The sequence below is a fragment of the Pseudopodoces humilis genome, chromosome 5 (genome assembly GCF_049639895.1).
Source record: "Pseudopodoces humilis isolate 2021_Gansu_Grassland_sample_001 chromosome 5, ASM4963989v1, whole genome shotgun sequence".
Classification (NCBI taxonomy): domain Eukaryota; kingdom Metazoa; phylum Chordata; class Aves; order Passeriformes; family Paridae; genus Pseudopodoces; species Pseudopodoces humilis.
This window is the reverse complement of record NC_142204.1, coordinates 30,082,986-30,097,869: the sequence shown is the minus strand read 5'-3', so window position 1 is coordinate 30,097,869 and position 14,884 is coordinate 30,082,986. Positions and strand designations below refer to the sequence as shown.

Sequence of the window (14,884 nt, the reverse complement as noted above, 5' to 3'; positions counted from 1 at the left end):
CCCACGCCTGGAACCTTGGCCCGCCAACAGCACGGTGCCACAGCACCATGTTTAAGTTGTGTTTAAGGACGTTTAAGTTTTCCCTTCTAAATCTAGCATTACTAGGATGTCACGATATGGCCTGGCTAGGCCTGTTCTGGACAATGCTGGGCTCCTGGCTCAACACTGCTTGGCACGGAGTTCATACCTCTGCTAAAAAAATCCTGCACTGAAAGACCCCCAAGCTGACCCCTACATACAGACAAGTTTTAAAACTTCTACCGCTGCCTACTAAGAAGATTAAGATCAATCTAAAGCTCAGCCTGCCCATCAGCTTTGGTTCCAAACTTCAGTCAAAACACACAGCCCTGGCTCAAATGAGCTACTTTTATTAAGTAGTATTAACTTGCCCAAGGCAAAAAAAAATCATGGAGACAACTGATTTTGAATAGGCTGTTAAATTCTACTATAAAGTTCTTCTGCCTTCAGTGGCATTTTGATATTCACCTCTCAAGACTAACATTGTCACTCCGAGGCTGTCTGAATGTCCTTTTTTCTTTTGTGGTTTTCTAAGACAAGTTTTTGTTGGTTGTATTGAGGTAGCACAGCCATGATGAAAGTTCAGCTCCCCACCTTTTCCCTCTTCCAGAATAAAAGAAAAAAAAAAAAAAAAGTGGTATCAATTAGACCTCACTAATCCTAATTAACATATGTTTTTTTACAAAATTTTTAGATCAAGCAAACACCTTCCAAATTGGTACACCAGTCAGTACCTAGGACCCCAATCTTCAGGTTCTGTAGGCTCCACAGAAACTTACATCATAAATCAAGTTACCTGATTGCACACCTTAAAAATCTTGTTTCCCCATTGCCATCACCTTATTTGACCTTTTTGCACAGAGCGCTCCCTCACTTTTGCTACCATCTCCATGGGGTCTAAATACATCTGAGACACTTACTGTCTTATTTTGTACTTGCCAGAAGCAGAGGTCATCAAAGTACTTTAGTAACAATACTTATTCACAGCTACTTTGTAACAAGTGATTCTTTAATGAAAACTAACTAGGACAAAACTGTACCAAAAAAAACCCCAAGTTACCAAACACATCCAATGCTCCAACAGGCCACTCCGTTACCAAATGGTGATTTAAATGTATTGCAGGAAATAAACTCACAGATGTATATGTGCAATAGTAATAAACTGAAAGAAAGAATATGCTTAAACCACCACTGCTTGTTAATCATGCGGAAATTCTCCACAATTTAATGTAGCAATTCAACCATGGTGCACAGAAAGTAAAGCTTCAATAACCTGCAGAAAAACATGGGAGGTAATTTAATACTACAGAGGAGCAAGTCTAATAAAATTGCAGTGGCCTATATGTAAAGGAGGTATTTCTCTGTTTCTTAAAATAACCTGAGCCTGGAGTTCAGTCTCTGTGGCACAGTATGTCCTGGGACTAACTGAAGCACCGCCTTAGTACTGACACAAAGCAGAAGGGCAGAAAAAAGGGCTAAAAAACACCTTTACTGACTGGCTCAATTCTCAGCAATACCTCTTTGAAGGCACTGCACACTAATACATAACCAGATAACTTCCTAATATTCCTAAACTTAGTTTAGGAATAGCAAAAACTTCAAGGACTAAATTCTGGCACTTGTATTCCAAGGAGGTCTGAAAGCCTACTGTTTCTATTAGTTCAACATCTCCTAACATCTACCATCAGCCAGGAATATTCTACTTAAATCATCTGGAAGACAGCAGTTACTCACATGCTGGCAGACCTTGCCCTAATTAGGTATGCTATATAAATTAGTTGAAAGCTACAGTATATAACAAGAAAAAGCAACATTAAAGAAATAACTCTTTAGTGAATATAAAACCAAACCACCTTTCACTTTGCTGCTGCAGAAATTCAAGGGTATTTCAGGTAAACTGGTAAATATGTTCGCCTTTAAATTAGTCTCAGAATTTCCTTTGTCTTGGGGGAAGGGATTAAACTAAAGCATTAATTCTATATATAGCAGAAGAGATTTTTTTTTTTACTTATACAGTTCCTGCATGGTTTCTTGGTCTTCAAAATGAATAATAACATCCCACTAAATCACACGTGACATTAAAATGACTGCAAGTACCTTGAGGTCTTGCCTGGTTGCCAGCAGCTCAGACTCTTTCCCATAAAGATCCAGCTGCAGCTTCTCCATGTTTTCTTTATGTTTATCATGGGCCTTCTGTAAGTCTGCTAGCTTGCCCTTCTCTGCTTTAAGCTCCTGTGCTGACAAAATAGACTGTTGTTGTAGTTTATTCTCCAGCTCTGCCTGAAACATAAGCATAGAAAAGTTTTAGTTAAAGTTACAGACAGTAAAGTTAGCTTAAGCATTTCAATAAAATGCATTTCTACTGAAAGAAGAGAATTTTGTTCTTCTTGTGGAGTAACAGTTCAGTAATTTGGTATTTGTGATTTGACAGCAACATTTTATAACTAATTTAACAGCAAAATTTAATTCACGACAAAAGACTAAGTGAATTAGTGTGTTATATTAAGACCAAACACTAAATATTGGAATAATGTTTCCATGTGTGTTGGTTTTGGCTGAGGTAGAATTTCCTTCATAGTAGTTAGTATGGGGGCTGTCTTTTGGATTTGTGGTGGGAACAGTGTTGTTGTCAAAGGGATGTTCTAGCTACTGTTTAGCAGCACTCACACAGAGCCAAGGCCTTTTCTGCTTCTCACACCACCCCACCAGCAAGAAATCTGAAGATGCACAAGAATTTGAAGAGGGCACAGCCAGGACAGCTGATCCCACTGACCAAAGGGATATTCCACACCATATGACATCATGCCTAGCATATGGAGATGGCAGAAGAAGAAAGGGAAGGGAGTTTGGGGTGATAGTGTTTGTCTTCCCAAGTCACTGAGTGGCTCTGTGGTGCGGAGTTGATAGCTGGGTTAAACCACAACACCAAGACCTAAAGGTTTCCATAGGCTGTCTAAAGCACAAATATGGACGTGTAGCAGTGGGCAGCCAAAGCTGGAGCCATATTTAACAGCACATGGCACACAGCATAACATTCCCTAATGTTGTTAGACATTTGAACTCTTTCCATTATGGTTTATGAGTTTCATACTGTTAGTCAGATAAATTCTTCTGGTATAATATGAGAAGACTTGGTTTAAAACTGCCATGGACATTTTAAAATGCTGCAGAGTTTCTCTAAAAATACTCTCACAAAATTCTACTGCTTTACAAGAAAATGGCAGGTCTTGCTTTGCGCCTGAAGCAAAAAGTCCACATTCAGTCTAGCTTATTTTATCCCTTTATTAAAATTAAATTCCTATGGAATTCATATTTCAGCACTAGTTCTTTACATTACTGTTGTTGATGTTGTTGTTTCTATCTCCAACAGCATCTGAAGACCTTACTTCCACATCCTGACCTAATAATTTCCAACAAGACTACAGCAAACAGAGTTTATCACAAAGTTATTGACATAAAAGCCTCGGTATTTATCAGAAAAATTTACATTCATTTTCTTATAAGAGTAAGAAAGGACAGTCTTACCTTTTCTAAAAGGGCAGTTTTTAATTCAGCTTGCAGTGTCTCACTATGTTTTTTCTTCTGCTCAAAAGATTCCTTTAACTCTCTCAGCTTTCCCTGCAGATGTTGCTCAGTTTTTTCTTTTTCCTTCAGAAGACCCTGGATTTCCAGTACTTGTGCTCTTGCTGAATCAAGGTCTATAGACAACTGCTTAGAAATCTATATTCAAAAATATTAAGTAACTGTATATAATTTAAACTTAAATCACTATTTGTACATGCTGTTCACAGAATCAGACCATCCCACAGTGCCACTGCTGTTTCAGAGATATGTGGTTGAACACTAGCAAGACGATTTTTCAGAACTGCTGTAACACATTCAAATAATCTGTTATTCCAAATTTACTACCCAGAGATCAAGAGCAGTCTTTTTTTATCCATTCTAAATTAAGATCAGCAACTTTTCTCACACCAGGAGTGGTTAGGGCTCTCCTGCTGCCAACTGCAGCATACACCAAGCTCATCCTTCTGCACTTTCCACTGAGCACCACAGCACTTCAGCTGAACGAGTGAGGAGCCAGGGAAGTAGCAGCAATAGTCACAGAGCAATTACCATTACACCTGCAAACCTCTTTCAGACAGTAAGTGTCCATCACAGTCTATCAAACCATGTCCACTGATCAAATCCTTTCTGATTCCTTTAGAAAACAGAAGATGGCTTGGGTAAAGAAATCCATGAAAGCAGACATGTCCTTCAAGCTGCCAGATACACTGTATGGTCTGAATGCTCATCTTTGAAAAAGAAGTACATTTGGTCCTCTGTAGTCACGAGAAAATGACTTACACAAGCTTGGAAAAGCAATTCAGTCCTTGAAGGATATCTGAGAATGTCCTGTCAACTACACTGAGAACATGCTGAATAAGACTGAGAATAAAACTGATCTAAGGATATGAAATAACAACTTTTATTGTATGGAAGTACAAAAGAAAATGGGGACAGAGTAATACCAAGTAACCGTTTCACTAATGAAAAAACCTGAAGGAGTAAAATCCCCTTCTATGTTATGTGGAGCACAGAAAACTAAGACTAAAACCTATATTTTAAAGCTTCACATTACCCTCTAGGAAAGTTTTAGTATCACCTTATTTCAGTGCCAAAGATAGTTTACAATTTGAGAATTGAAACTTCTTTATCTCTCATCAGTCCCAGCAGGTCTGGGACTGAAAATCAATCTTTTAAACATTTATTATTATTGGTTTTTAGATTTTTGAAAATAAGCAGACAACTTACCCCCTCCTTTTTCTCCAGTGAATTTTTCAATTCATTCCTCTCTTTAGCTACAGACTCTGTTTGTATCTGAAGCTGGTGTTTTAATTCTTGGCAAGATTTTTCCTAAAAAACATAAGACAAGGAAATATTCCTGTTAGTTTCTCAGACCATGTACAGAGTATTTTTGCAGGAGTTACATATCCTTAAAAACAACACTTCCATTTTCAATGAAAAACATACCTTCTCATCTGCAGATACTTTCAGCTCAAAACCTCTCAAAACTTTATGTGGCAAATCTAAGCCACACATTTGATGCCCTATACTAATAAACTCAGGCATGTGCCAGAGTTTTTCTGATTAGGGAGAGTTAGAAGCTGTGAAGCTCCCTGTTAGAAGCTGTGCTTGGCACCCCTTCTTGATGAAGTAGTAGGTTCATTCCCTCATGTTCTAAAACTCACAAGCAAGTACATTTGCAGACCTCCATGCATATGCAACCACATGTTAAGCCCAAATACTATGCATTTAAGGCAGTGGAGACCCTCCAAAAGACTAGAGAACTAGAAGCAGAATATGGACTACTATCTTTAACTCCTAAACTGGGGAGAAAATCCTTCAAGTTTTTAGGAGAAACAGATCTTTAAACAGCAGTAACTAAGAAAAGCAAACAAAAGAGCTTTTCTTCAAAAGGTGAATGAGTAAGATACAAATGTTCTTTATAACTAGGAGCAGATTTTTTTTTTTTTTTAGAATAAAAGCAGGTCTGAATGGGTTCTGGAAAATGGTGACATGTAAGATGAGAAGACTATGAGAAGGACACTCCCTGCCATGTTTGAGACAAGGCTGTCAGAACAACTGTATTCATATAGTGCCCAATCATATCGCCAAGGCAGAAAAGGTAAAAAAACCGTGTATTTTAACCCTAGTAATAGTTTACTTTCTTTACCATAATAGGTTGCTCAATAGTGCAAAAATAGTGGTCAAGCATTTGTTATACTGTCACTTGTAAGACCATTCTAAAATTCAATAATACCTTAAGCTAGGCATTCCCCAAATGACAGATGATGTTACTCTCTCTGCCTGCAGTATGCAGCTTTCCAGCATGTCCAGACAAGTGCACAGGAAATTCTATATATGAAGACTTCAGAAAGGAAATGAAAATGGCCTCAGAAAAATAACTTCTTCAATGCAACAGCATTTTAGCAAAGGTTCTAAAACTTTGTGTTGTTATAATATGGTTGATGTATTTTTTTAAAAGGGGGACATTTCCCATCAAATTGTTTCACCACTTGTCATCTCCATTTAGCTTCTTCACTATGTTAAAGGCATACAGCAAGAAGCAAGGATCCTGTTATGTGGTATGACTGATGTTTACTACTGTAAATATCCAGGCAAAAATTTAAGTTGGGAAACATGTATGAACTACTAAAAATCACAATTTGGTCTTCCTTACAGTAATAAATTTTCATGCAGAGTCATCATATGTACACTGTTTTCAAACAGTAAGTAAAATCATTTTATCAGAATGTATATACACCAAACTTAATGCCTAATTAAAGAACCTACTAACCATTTCTGCCATAGCTGCTTTTCCTTTTTTAATTTCTTTTTCTAATTCCTCCTTTCTTTTTTTGAAGGATTCAGAGCTTTTTGACAGCTTATCTTTGGTATCTGTAAGGTCCTTTAATAGAGCGTCCTTCTCTAATTTCACTTGTTGCAGCTCTGACATGGCTGCTTGCACTTTGCAATCAAGTTCCTTGAGCTGTTTACTTGCATCTTGATTTGATTTCTCAAGGTTCTGTTTGAGACTGGCCTTTTCTGCCTCCTGCTTTGAAATTTGTTGGTTTGCTTGGTCAAGAGCCTCAGATTTCTTCTGCAAATCCAGTTGAGCATTAGACATCCTGCAAATACAAAAGGATAAAACATTTTTAAAGTTCTTTTTCACAGGTTATCTTGTATCCTTAAATGTTTCTCTTTTCATTCATGGGCATTATATCTCTCCAGTTAAGATGGAACAGCAACTTCAGAAATTAGTTTTGAGATGGTTCTTTCTTCCTCAATTATAATGAACAGTAACTACTCCTTTGCTGCTTATGCATAAATTGCAAATTTGTATTTGAAAAAGGTTACAGAGCTATGCATATTTAAATATGAACCTCACTACATCAAACTGTTCAGATATTTAGCTGACAAGAGCAGTGAATCAAATAAAGTAGTGTAGTGAATCACAGCAGTCAGTGATTCCTGTGAGACATGGCAGATGGAATGAAAAAGAACAAGTGGGATGCAACACAGTTCTTGTACCATAGGGGACTCAGCACTTATTTATGACTTTATGAAATCACAGAAGAGAAGCAGAAAATTTCAACTCTAGTCCAAACTGCCCCAGTTTTATGTCTGACATTGAAAAGTACTGTAAAACAGGAAATGCATACGCTTCTCTTGCTGCTTCAAGTTGCTTATTCAGTTCTGCTGTCCGGAGGTCTAATTCTTTAGACTGATGTTGCTGTTGCTGTAACTCCTGAAGGGCTTGGTCTTTACTTGCTCTAGCATCAAGAATGTCACCTTCAAGTTTCTGAGAGAGAAAAATAAAAAGATAGAGCCATCAGAACACAGCCAACAAAATAAAAATAGCAATAAAAAGCAGAGTCATGTAGTCTGTGAGTAGCATTAACTGTAGAAAGCAGTCACAACTCTGACACATCATCTACTTGTTTAATCACTTTGAGATTTATCTTTCACTATTTAGCTCCTGCTCATCACCTGCTCCTCCAGACTGAACTATTTTGGTTTTGCAAAACATTCTGAAAGCATCTTTAAATTAAAGGTCAAGCAGGCATTTTACTGCACAGTAAAGATAAAAAGCTTTACAGCAAAAGCTAAGACACAAACTACAGCAGTGAAGAAATTCTATGCTTGCTTGGAAGAGGGTTTTATTCTGTTTTTTTCCATAGTTACTTTTTCACTCAAATGGAGTATAAAGAACACAGAAACCTTCAGCAAATGGGCACTGTTTAGACTCTTCAACATACTGGCTGTTTCACAGGCACTTCTGCTTTCACACAGAGGCCATAAAACAAAGTGGCCAAGTTTCTAAAAAAAAATTCCTGAGGGCCTTTTGTTTTCTCTTCTTTTTTATTTTTTTAAATGCCACACATTCAACTGGAATAATCTCAAAGAATGGTGATGATGCCAAGATAGAATTGCATTCCTGTTGACAGCATCAACAACCCTGCTCAGTTTCACACTTCAGCTACTAGGAACCTCATAAAATCATACGCTCTGTATTTCTCCCAAGCATTTGTGTCTATTGGCTACTTGTGAAACTTCAGCAAAAGAATGGAAACTAAAAACACAAATCAAAGTAGGCAGAAAAAATCCCCAGTGTCCAAAAGAAGAGATGGAAGAACAAAATAATTATGTTGATAATTAAATACATGACAGCTTTAATTTTTAATAGCATTTGATTTAAAATTTCATACATGGAAAACAATCTCTCTTCTCTCCTATACAGCACAAAAGCTAGGGAAAACACCCAACTCAGTCTTGAGCATAAAGACTACTAAGCTCCCTCAGAACAGACAGACAACACTGCAAAACCAGTTCTGCATTGCTCCCATGAGTCCTGTATCAAATGCTTTGGTGTGTTATGAATATTGACAACCAAGAATTTTTTTCAAATAGTCAAGAAAGGTCAAAGCCCAAATTTTAAAGCTCTCAAGCATTAGGACTAATCCACATCCTTAACTGAAAATACTATTATATCAAAACACCAAAAAGTTCTGCAAACCTTCTGCCAGAATTATGCAGACTTTAAAAACTTTTTCAGAACTGGAATGCAAAACTCCAGATCAAGATAAGAGATGAAATAGTGATAAATAAATCTTGCTAAAAAGCCTACTGAAAGGCTTCAAACATAAATTAAACCAGACAGGTGGTGTTAAGCAGGGCTAGCCAATGTAACATATATTCCCTGCCACTACTTGTAAAGTATTTATGTTCAAACTTCAAAACTCTAATTTTGGGACATATTCATGTTCCCTCACATAACAATTTCCACGTGGCTAAATGGTTGGTAGAAGCACCCACACAGGAAAATGACAGTATAGTCATAGGTCTATCTTCTTAATGTGATATACTAGCATGGAAGAACAGGATTAAATTAGGAAACATTAGTGAAAAAGAACACCGACAGAAGCAGTATTGATATAATCCTTCCCCCCTAATTTGAGCACAGCTTTTACCACATGCTGCCTAACAGCAGAGATCAGTTTCTGTAAGTTCAGATACTGTGTTCAATACAAACCTTAAGCTGAGCCTCTAGTTCTTCAGTTTTCTGTTCTAAAGAAAGGCATTTTTCTTTGTACTCTTTAAGACTGGCTTCCAGCTGAGTACAGTATTCCTGCTTGTCATTCAGCTTAGCTGTAACCTGATCCAGCTGAGCACTGACCTTATTTAACTCCTGGGTAAAAAAAAAATACAAAGGTTGCTACCTTTTAAATAACTTCAAAAATTACTAATGTCATATATGCTTTAAATGATCTAATGTGTTCAAATTAACAAGGAAAATAATGGTTTATTTTTTATTCTCAGGAGCAGGAAATTAAAAGGGGAAACACAAACACACGTGCAAATTCCCTCTGTTTCAGTGAAATAAATTATTTTAAAGCCTCAATATTCTCTCAAACCTTACAGGCTCTGGGCTAAATGTTAACAAAGGTGTTTCAAGTTGTAAATGGAAGAGGAACTGTAGGTAATAAAGGCACTAGATCCTCAAATTAGGCAGTAATTTGCAGCAGCAACTAGAAAATAATGTTTAAAAACCTAGATAAAATTGTTGATGTCTTTGTCATAAAATCAACCAGAGATGATTTCAAAACATTTTGTTCAACACAGAACAAATAAATTCTGCAGGAGACATGAGCACATTCACCTAGTAACCACTATGATGACAGCTACATTAAAGTTCACTGCTCTCCAAGAAGCTGATGTAGTTATCAATTAATTATTTAATGGCTGCAAAAAGTTGTCTCCTGTTTACAGCAAATAATGACATTCCCATGCTACAAAATGCCACATTAACATCTGCTGGATGTTTCCACAAAGACCACAGCAGCACTGATTTTAACTATGCAAATATTTGATTCAACAGACAGTAAAATGCTTCACTAGGACTAAAACAAATTAAAAAATATGTAATTTTTATCACCAGCTTTTTGAATTGTTATGTCAGCTGGCACACAGAGACTTATTTGTGAATACTGGCAGCTGATAGTAAATTTATCTGAGTCAGCAATAGGAGTTGAGTTTTTGCTTCTACTGAGTGCATTCTACAATCTTTTCTTCATACCATAAGTACAGGAATTGAATAATACCTACAGAATACCTAAGGAAAGCTTAGATTCTGACTGATAACCCTATAGCAAGGAATGGATTCCCAAGTAGATTCTTTACACTGCGAAATATATCTGCTCTGGAGCAGCAAAAGGAAACGAATTAATACCACATGGTTAAAATATCCTAAACAATCATTTCCCAGTGCTTATTCACATGTTTACGGAGCATGTAAAAAGACTATTCTTAGTCTTTTTAAGCAGTTTTTAGGTAACACAGAAACTTTATGTGTCACTTAATACCTGTTGTTTATCTTGAAGTGCATTCTGGGCAGTGTCCAGATGGTTCTGTAGATCCGCCCTCTGAGCAGCTTTTGACGCTTCTGCTGAAAGTAGCAATTCAGTCTTTGCTTTTACCTGAAAGACAAATTGTATTTCACTAAAACATCTGTTTTATCATAGCTCATTCTAATTTTTTGATAGCCACCAGTAAGTTTAATAGTAAAATCAGCAGTATGCATGTGTAAGTGTATGTATCTCCTTGTAGAAAAATGCACCTTTTCCCAAATGGGGAAATCACAACCAGAATTTTTCACCACCATAAAACACAGAGATCCATTACCTGTACATCAAGTTGTGACACTTTTTCTTTACTTTCATTTAACTGACTGGTTAGTTCAGTGATATTTGTTTCCAGGGAAAGCACACGATCTTGAGCAGCTCTTAGGTGTGCCTTTTGTTCCTGCACTTGTTCATGCAAGTTCTCTTGGGCTTGTTTATGACTTTCTGATTGATTCTTCAGCTTCTCTGTCAGCTGAGTTACCTGCAGTGGAAAGAAAAAACAACAACAAAAAAAAACAAAAAAAAAAACAAAACAAAACAAAAAAACACAAAAAAACAAACATTAAAAGGCTGGAACAGCATGTCCAAGGAAGTAAAAAAATTTAGTGTTTTTTTATGGCTCTGGAGACCAAATGCTATCACATTTCTTTTCCTGAACTATTACAATAAAGCTATATTGTACACTACACCAGATTTAAATAGGTTACCAGCTGAAAATAGAAGCAAAAGGGAATTGTCAACTTGGCCTTAATGCAACAGAAACAAAATACTAAGGAGATAACAGATGCAGGCTAAACTGAAGTTTGATGTTGAAAACAGGAATCAAACCTCTTTTTAAAATAAGTGAAACAAATATATATATTGTATTTATTTATATATAACTATATATACAGTTTTTTACAAGTATATACATATAAATATATACATATATATATAGTTATATAGTTATATAACTATATAATATAACGATTTGTAAGTACATATTACTAACATATGTACAAATGAAGTATCTAGGAATTCGTTTCCCTATGCTGGTAGCATGGAAGTCACCAAAACACAAGTCGTGTGAAATTTATAGTAAGATCTTTAAAGTAAATTTTAAAGAAATGGAACAGTATAGAAAAGATTAGTGTCTCACCTGATGAGATAGGAAAAAAAAAAGGAAACAAGATTCAATAACGAGAATGAATGAAAAGAAACAGATCTCCAAGTTCTTACCTGTATTTGTAATGCATGGTTTTTCTCTTGTAGCTGGTTAAGAACTGCAGTTTCTCCTTCACCAGCTTGAATCTTTGCATATAAGTCCTCCCTTTCCTTTTCTAGCAGAGAGATGTTGTCCTTACTTTTTTGAAGCAAAGCCTCAAGATTTTGAATTTTTTGGTCCTTATCTCCAATTTGTCGTAGTACTTGCTCCAGATCATTCTAGACAAGAATATGATAGTTTAATTATAAGGACCTTAAAAGTTGAGCCTAATGCATAAAATATTGGATAAATTTATCACTTTCCGTATATTCTATTCCAGATCTGTAAGTTAATTTATTGAAACTAACATAATTCCTGAAAGTCACTTTTAGAAAGAAAAAGTATTTAGCACAATGAAAACCTGTAACCCACTTTCACATGAAGATACACAACTACATTACCTGGGCTTCTCGTAGTTTTGCTGTCGTATTTTGCTGAAGTGTCTGCTGCTCCTGGTGCTGCTGCTTTGCCTTTTCCAATTGATGTTGCAATTCTGTGGAATTTGCTGCTTTTTCCTTTAGCTGAAAAAAAACCCCAAAACCAAATACCAAACAAACCAGACTACTGAGTGGGAAAAAAGCACCACTCAGTATGCCAATTGTACTCAATGTTCACTCTAACTACAAAAGCTTTTAGTGTAAACATGGATATTTAAAAACTTGTAAAAACAAAAACCTGTAATGCTAGATCAAAATCTAATCAAAGCATTCATTACAATTAATCAGTGAGATTCTCTATCACAAGCAAGAGCTATAAAACAATTATCAGATGCATGTAATTTAGCTCTCATAATCTAAAACATAAGAGATTTTTAGTATGTTTTTTGCAATAGTTGTTAAGATGTAACATGACTGATAATACAGATACCTGTAAAACAACTTTATTATTACTTTTTTTGGCAATTTCAGTAGCAACTGTCAGTCATTATTTTAGTAGCAACTCAGTTTAGCAGTCTCTCCATTTCTATACTAATCAAGGCTTTGCAAATTAGCTACAGAAAAGTTTAAAGCTTTGACAACATACCACTCAGATATTTGGCCAATCCCCCTACAGCCAGCAGAAAATCAGCAACATACACAAGATATTCATTAAAACAAATCAAAAATTAATAAAACAAGTGTTTTCTGCCCATCCACCCCACACTGATTATTAACTATCAATGACCTGCTGTGCCATGTTCACTTTTTCTTCATGTAGGGTTTTATCTTAAAAAAAAAGAAACTACCCATGTGGTCAAATGTGCACCTAAGTAATTTTTTCATAAGACCTTTAGACAAAGCTCATAAGTGCAAAATGCACAACTTTTGTTCATTTGTTAAGCACCACAAACACACATACACCTGTAAAGACAAGCAGAATCTAAGCAGATTTGGATAATTTTACTGGAAGTCCTTGACAGTATTAGTCAAAATAATTCCCACGAGAATGAATTTTATAAACTGCAGTATCACCACAAGTGTGACAACACCAGAACCAGAACAAACTATAGAATCTGCATAAAAACTCCTACCTGCTCTTCAGCACGAGAAAGTTTTAATTGTAGGTCAGCCACCTGCTGCTCTTTGTCCATCAGCTTCTCACTGGACAGCTGCCTCTGTTCCTTGAGCCGCCCATGCGCTTCCCCTAACTGGCGCTCTGTTTCTAGGAGTTTACTGTGCAACTGCAAAAAAGAGTCATCCACTTTTTCAGTCATTCCTTAGCCAACAGTGATTTAGACTCATTTTGTTCAAAGTTTATGTGAAGTTTTCATAACCCAGAGCAAAACAAGTCCATGACCTTCTGAAGCCATGCATGTACCTCATACATCTCAGAAACACAAACCATGTTAAAAGACAGCATCAACTGCACACGCAAAAAGAGATATCCAAAAAGTTGGTTGGAAGGTCCCAGAAACATTCTCATTTATCTACAGGAGCCCTTCAAAACAAGTTACAGAGATATAACAGGAAGAGGGTGATCCTTCAAAAGCATAAGGACTATCATGTAAAATAGTGATGGCTTTGAGCCATCTTGGCTTATCCAGTTCAATGACTGACTCCTGTAGATCCAGTAGCATCCTGCCTTTACCTGCTCCACTGCCTCCCACAATATACTGTTCTGCACTGTTAGAATACTAAGAGTGTAATTTTTAGCTTCAGCTGGCTACATCAATGGCATTCATTCTCCGCAGAGAAGAGATACATGAACAGTCAGTGTAGGGTACGCAGCAACTTTGGTGGCTTACAGTCCAGTACTTTCCAGCACCAAAGAGAAAGCAGGTGGATGTGCTCTTCCAGCTGGACACAAATCTGCTTCATGATTTTATCAGTCATCAAAAGCAGTACTGCACCGTCTTCAAAGTGTAAGGATTACAATTCACTGTTCTAAAAAGCTCTTTTCATAAAATCAGCTTACTCTACTGCCACAATAGGTCCTGGGTTGCCTCCTGCCTACTTCTACACGAACATGTTCAAGGACACAATGACCTTTCAACTCAGTTCAAAACCAGAGAATGCAGACCTTGCAGCACAGCAAGAACTTTGCATAGGTTGTGGGAAAGCTATGAATGAAGCTTCCTCCCCTATGCATCTATGTCCAAGGCCTTTGAACCATTTACCTTTCAATTCCAGGTCTTCCCTTCAATACCCCTAAGCCTTCCCTCTTGCTTTCCTTAAATCCCTATTAATATCTATGCAAAAGGCAGCCCAATTTTATTGGTCACTGCAACCAATCACTGTTTGACCAACTGGCTACCTAGCAGAGCAGAAAAAGGAAAGTGACTGTGGTACCATTACACTTTCCACCCAGGCATTAAGTGGAGGTGAAGCCTCTCTCCTGCTGTCTGTTCCCCAAAGAATTTAACTTTAGGACTTAAGTCCTTTGGGCCATGTCAAAATTTAGCTCAAGTTATCATACAATGCAAAAGTTTAAAGGGTTTGGAGACAGGGATATAAATGTAGCCATGACTTACCTTCTTAAAAAGTCAAGCTAAATTATCTGCCCACAACCACAAAAATCATAAGTGCAAAGCTGTTTGACATGTGGCCAAGATGCTGACTGCTAACAGTGACTGCAGAGTTAGGACAGAGGTAGGAGAAGAGGGAGGACAGGGTGAGGAAAGAGACCATAATCTCTCCTCCAGTAACGAAGAACATTTGTCTTTTCTTGAAGGATCACCAAATTATAAATATTTCCTCCTCAC

General features: G+C 36.8%; 1 protein-coding gene across 3 annotated transcripts in view; it reads right to left on the bottom strand.

Annotated features, from left to right (window-relative positions):
- Nucleotides 1–14,884, bottom strand: part of EEA1 (early endosome antigen 1) — a 60,152-nt gene that overhangs the window by 9,713 nt on the left and 35,555 nt on the right. For all 3 annotated transcript variants that reach the window (XM_014248908.2, XM_005519423.3, XM_014248909.2), the window contains 11 exons: nucleotides 13,214–13,363; nucleotides 12,105–12,224; nucleotides 11,679–11,882; nucleotides 10,741–10,941; nucleotides 10,422–10,535; nucleotides 9,092–9,247; nucleotides 7,221–7,360; nucleotides 6,356–6,686; nucleotides 4,810–4,911; nucleotides 3,544–3,738; nucleotides 2,116–2,298 (listed from right to left, as the gene is read on the bottom strand). In XM_014248908.2, the coding sequence (XP_014104383.2) occupies nucleotides 2,116–2,298; nucleotides 3,544–3,738; nucleotides 4,810–4,911; nucleotides 6,356–6,686; nucleotides 7,221–7,360; nucleotides 9,092–9,247; nucleotides 10,422–10,535; nucleotides 10,741–10,941; nucleotides 11,679–11,882; nucleotides 12,105–12,224; nucleotides 13,214–13,363 (1,896 nt within the window). The remainder of the gene's footprint in view (nucleotides 1–2,115; nucleotides 2,299–3,543; nucleotides 3,739–4,809; nucleotides 4,912–6,355; nucleotides 6,687–7,220; nucleotides 7,361–9,091; nucleotides 9,248–10,421; nucleotides 10,536–10,740; nucleotides 10,942–11,678; nucleotides 11,883–12,104; nucleotides 12,225–13,213; nucleotides 13,364–14,884) is intronic.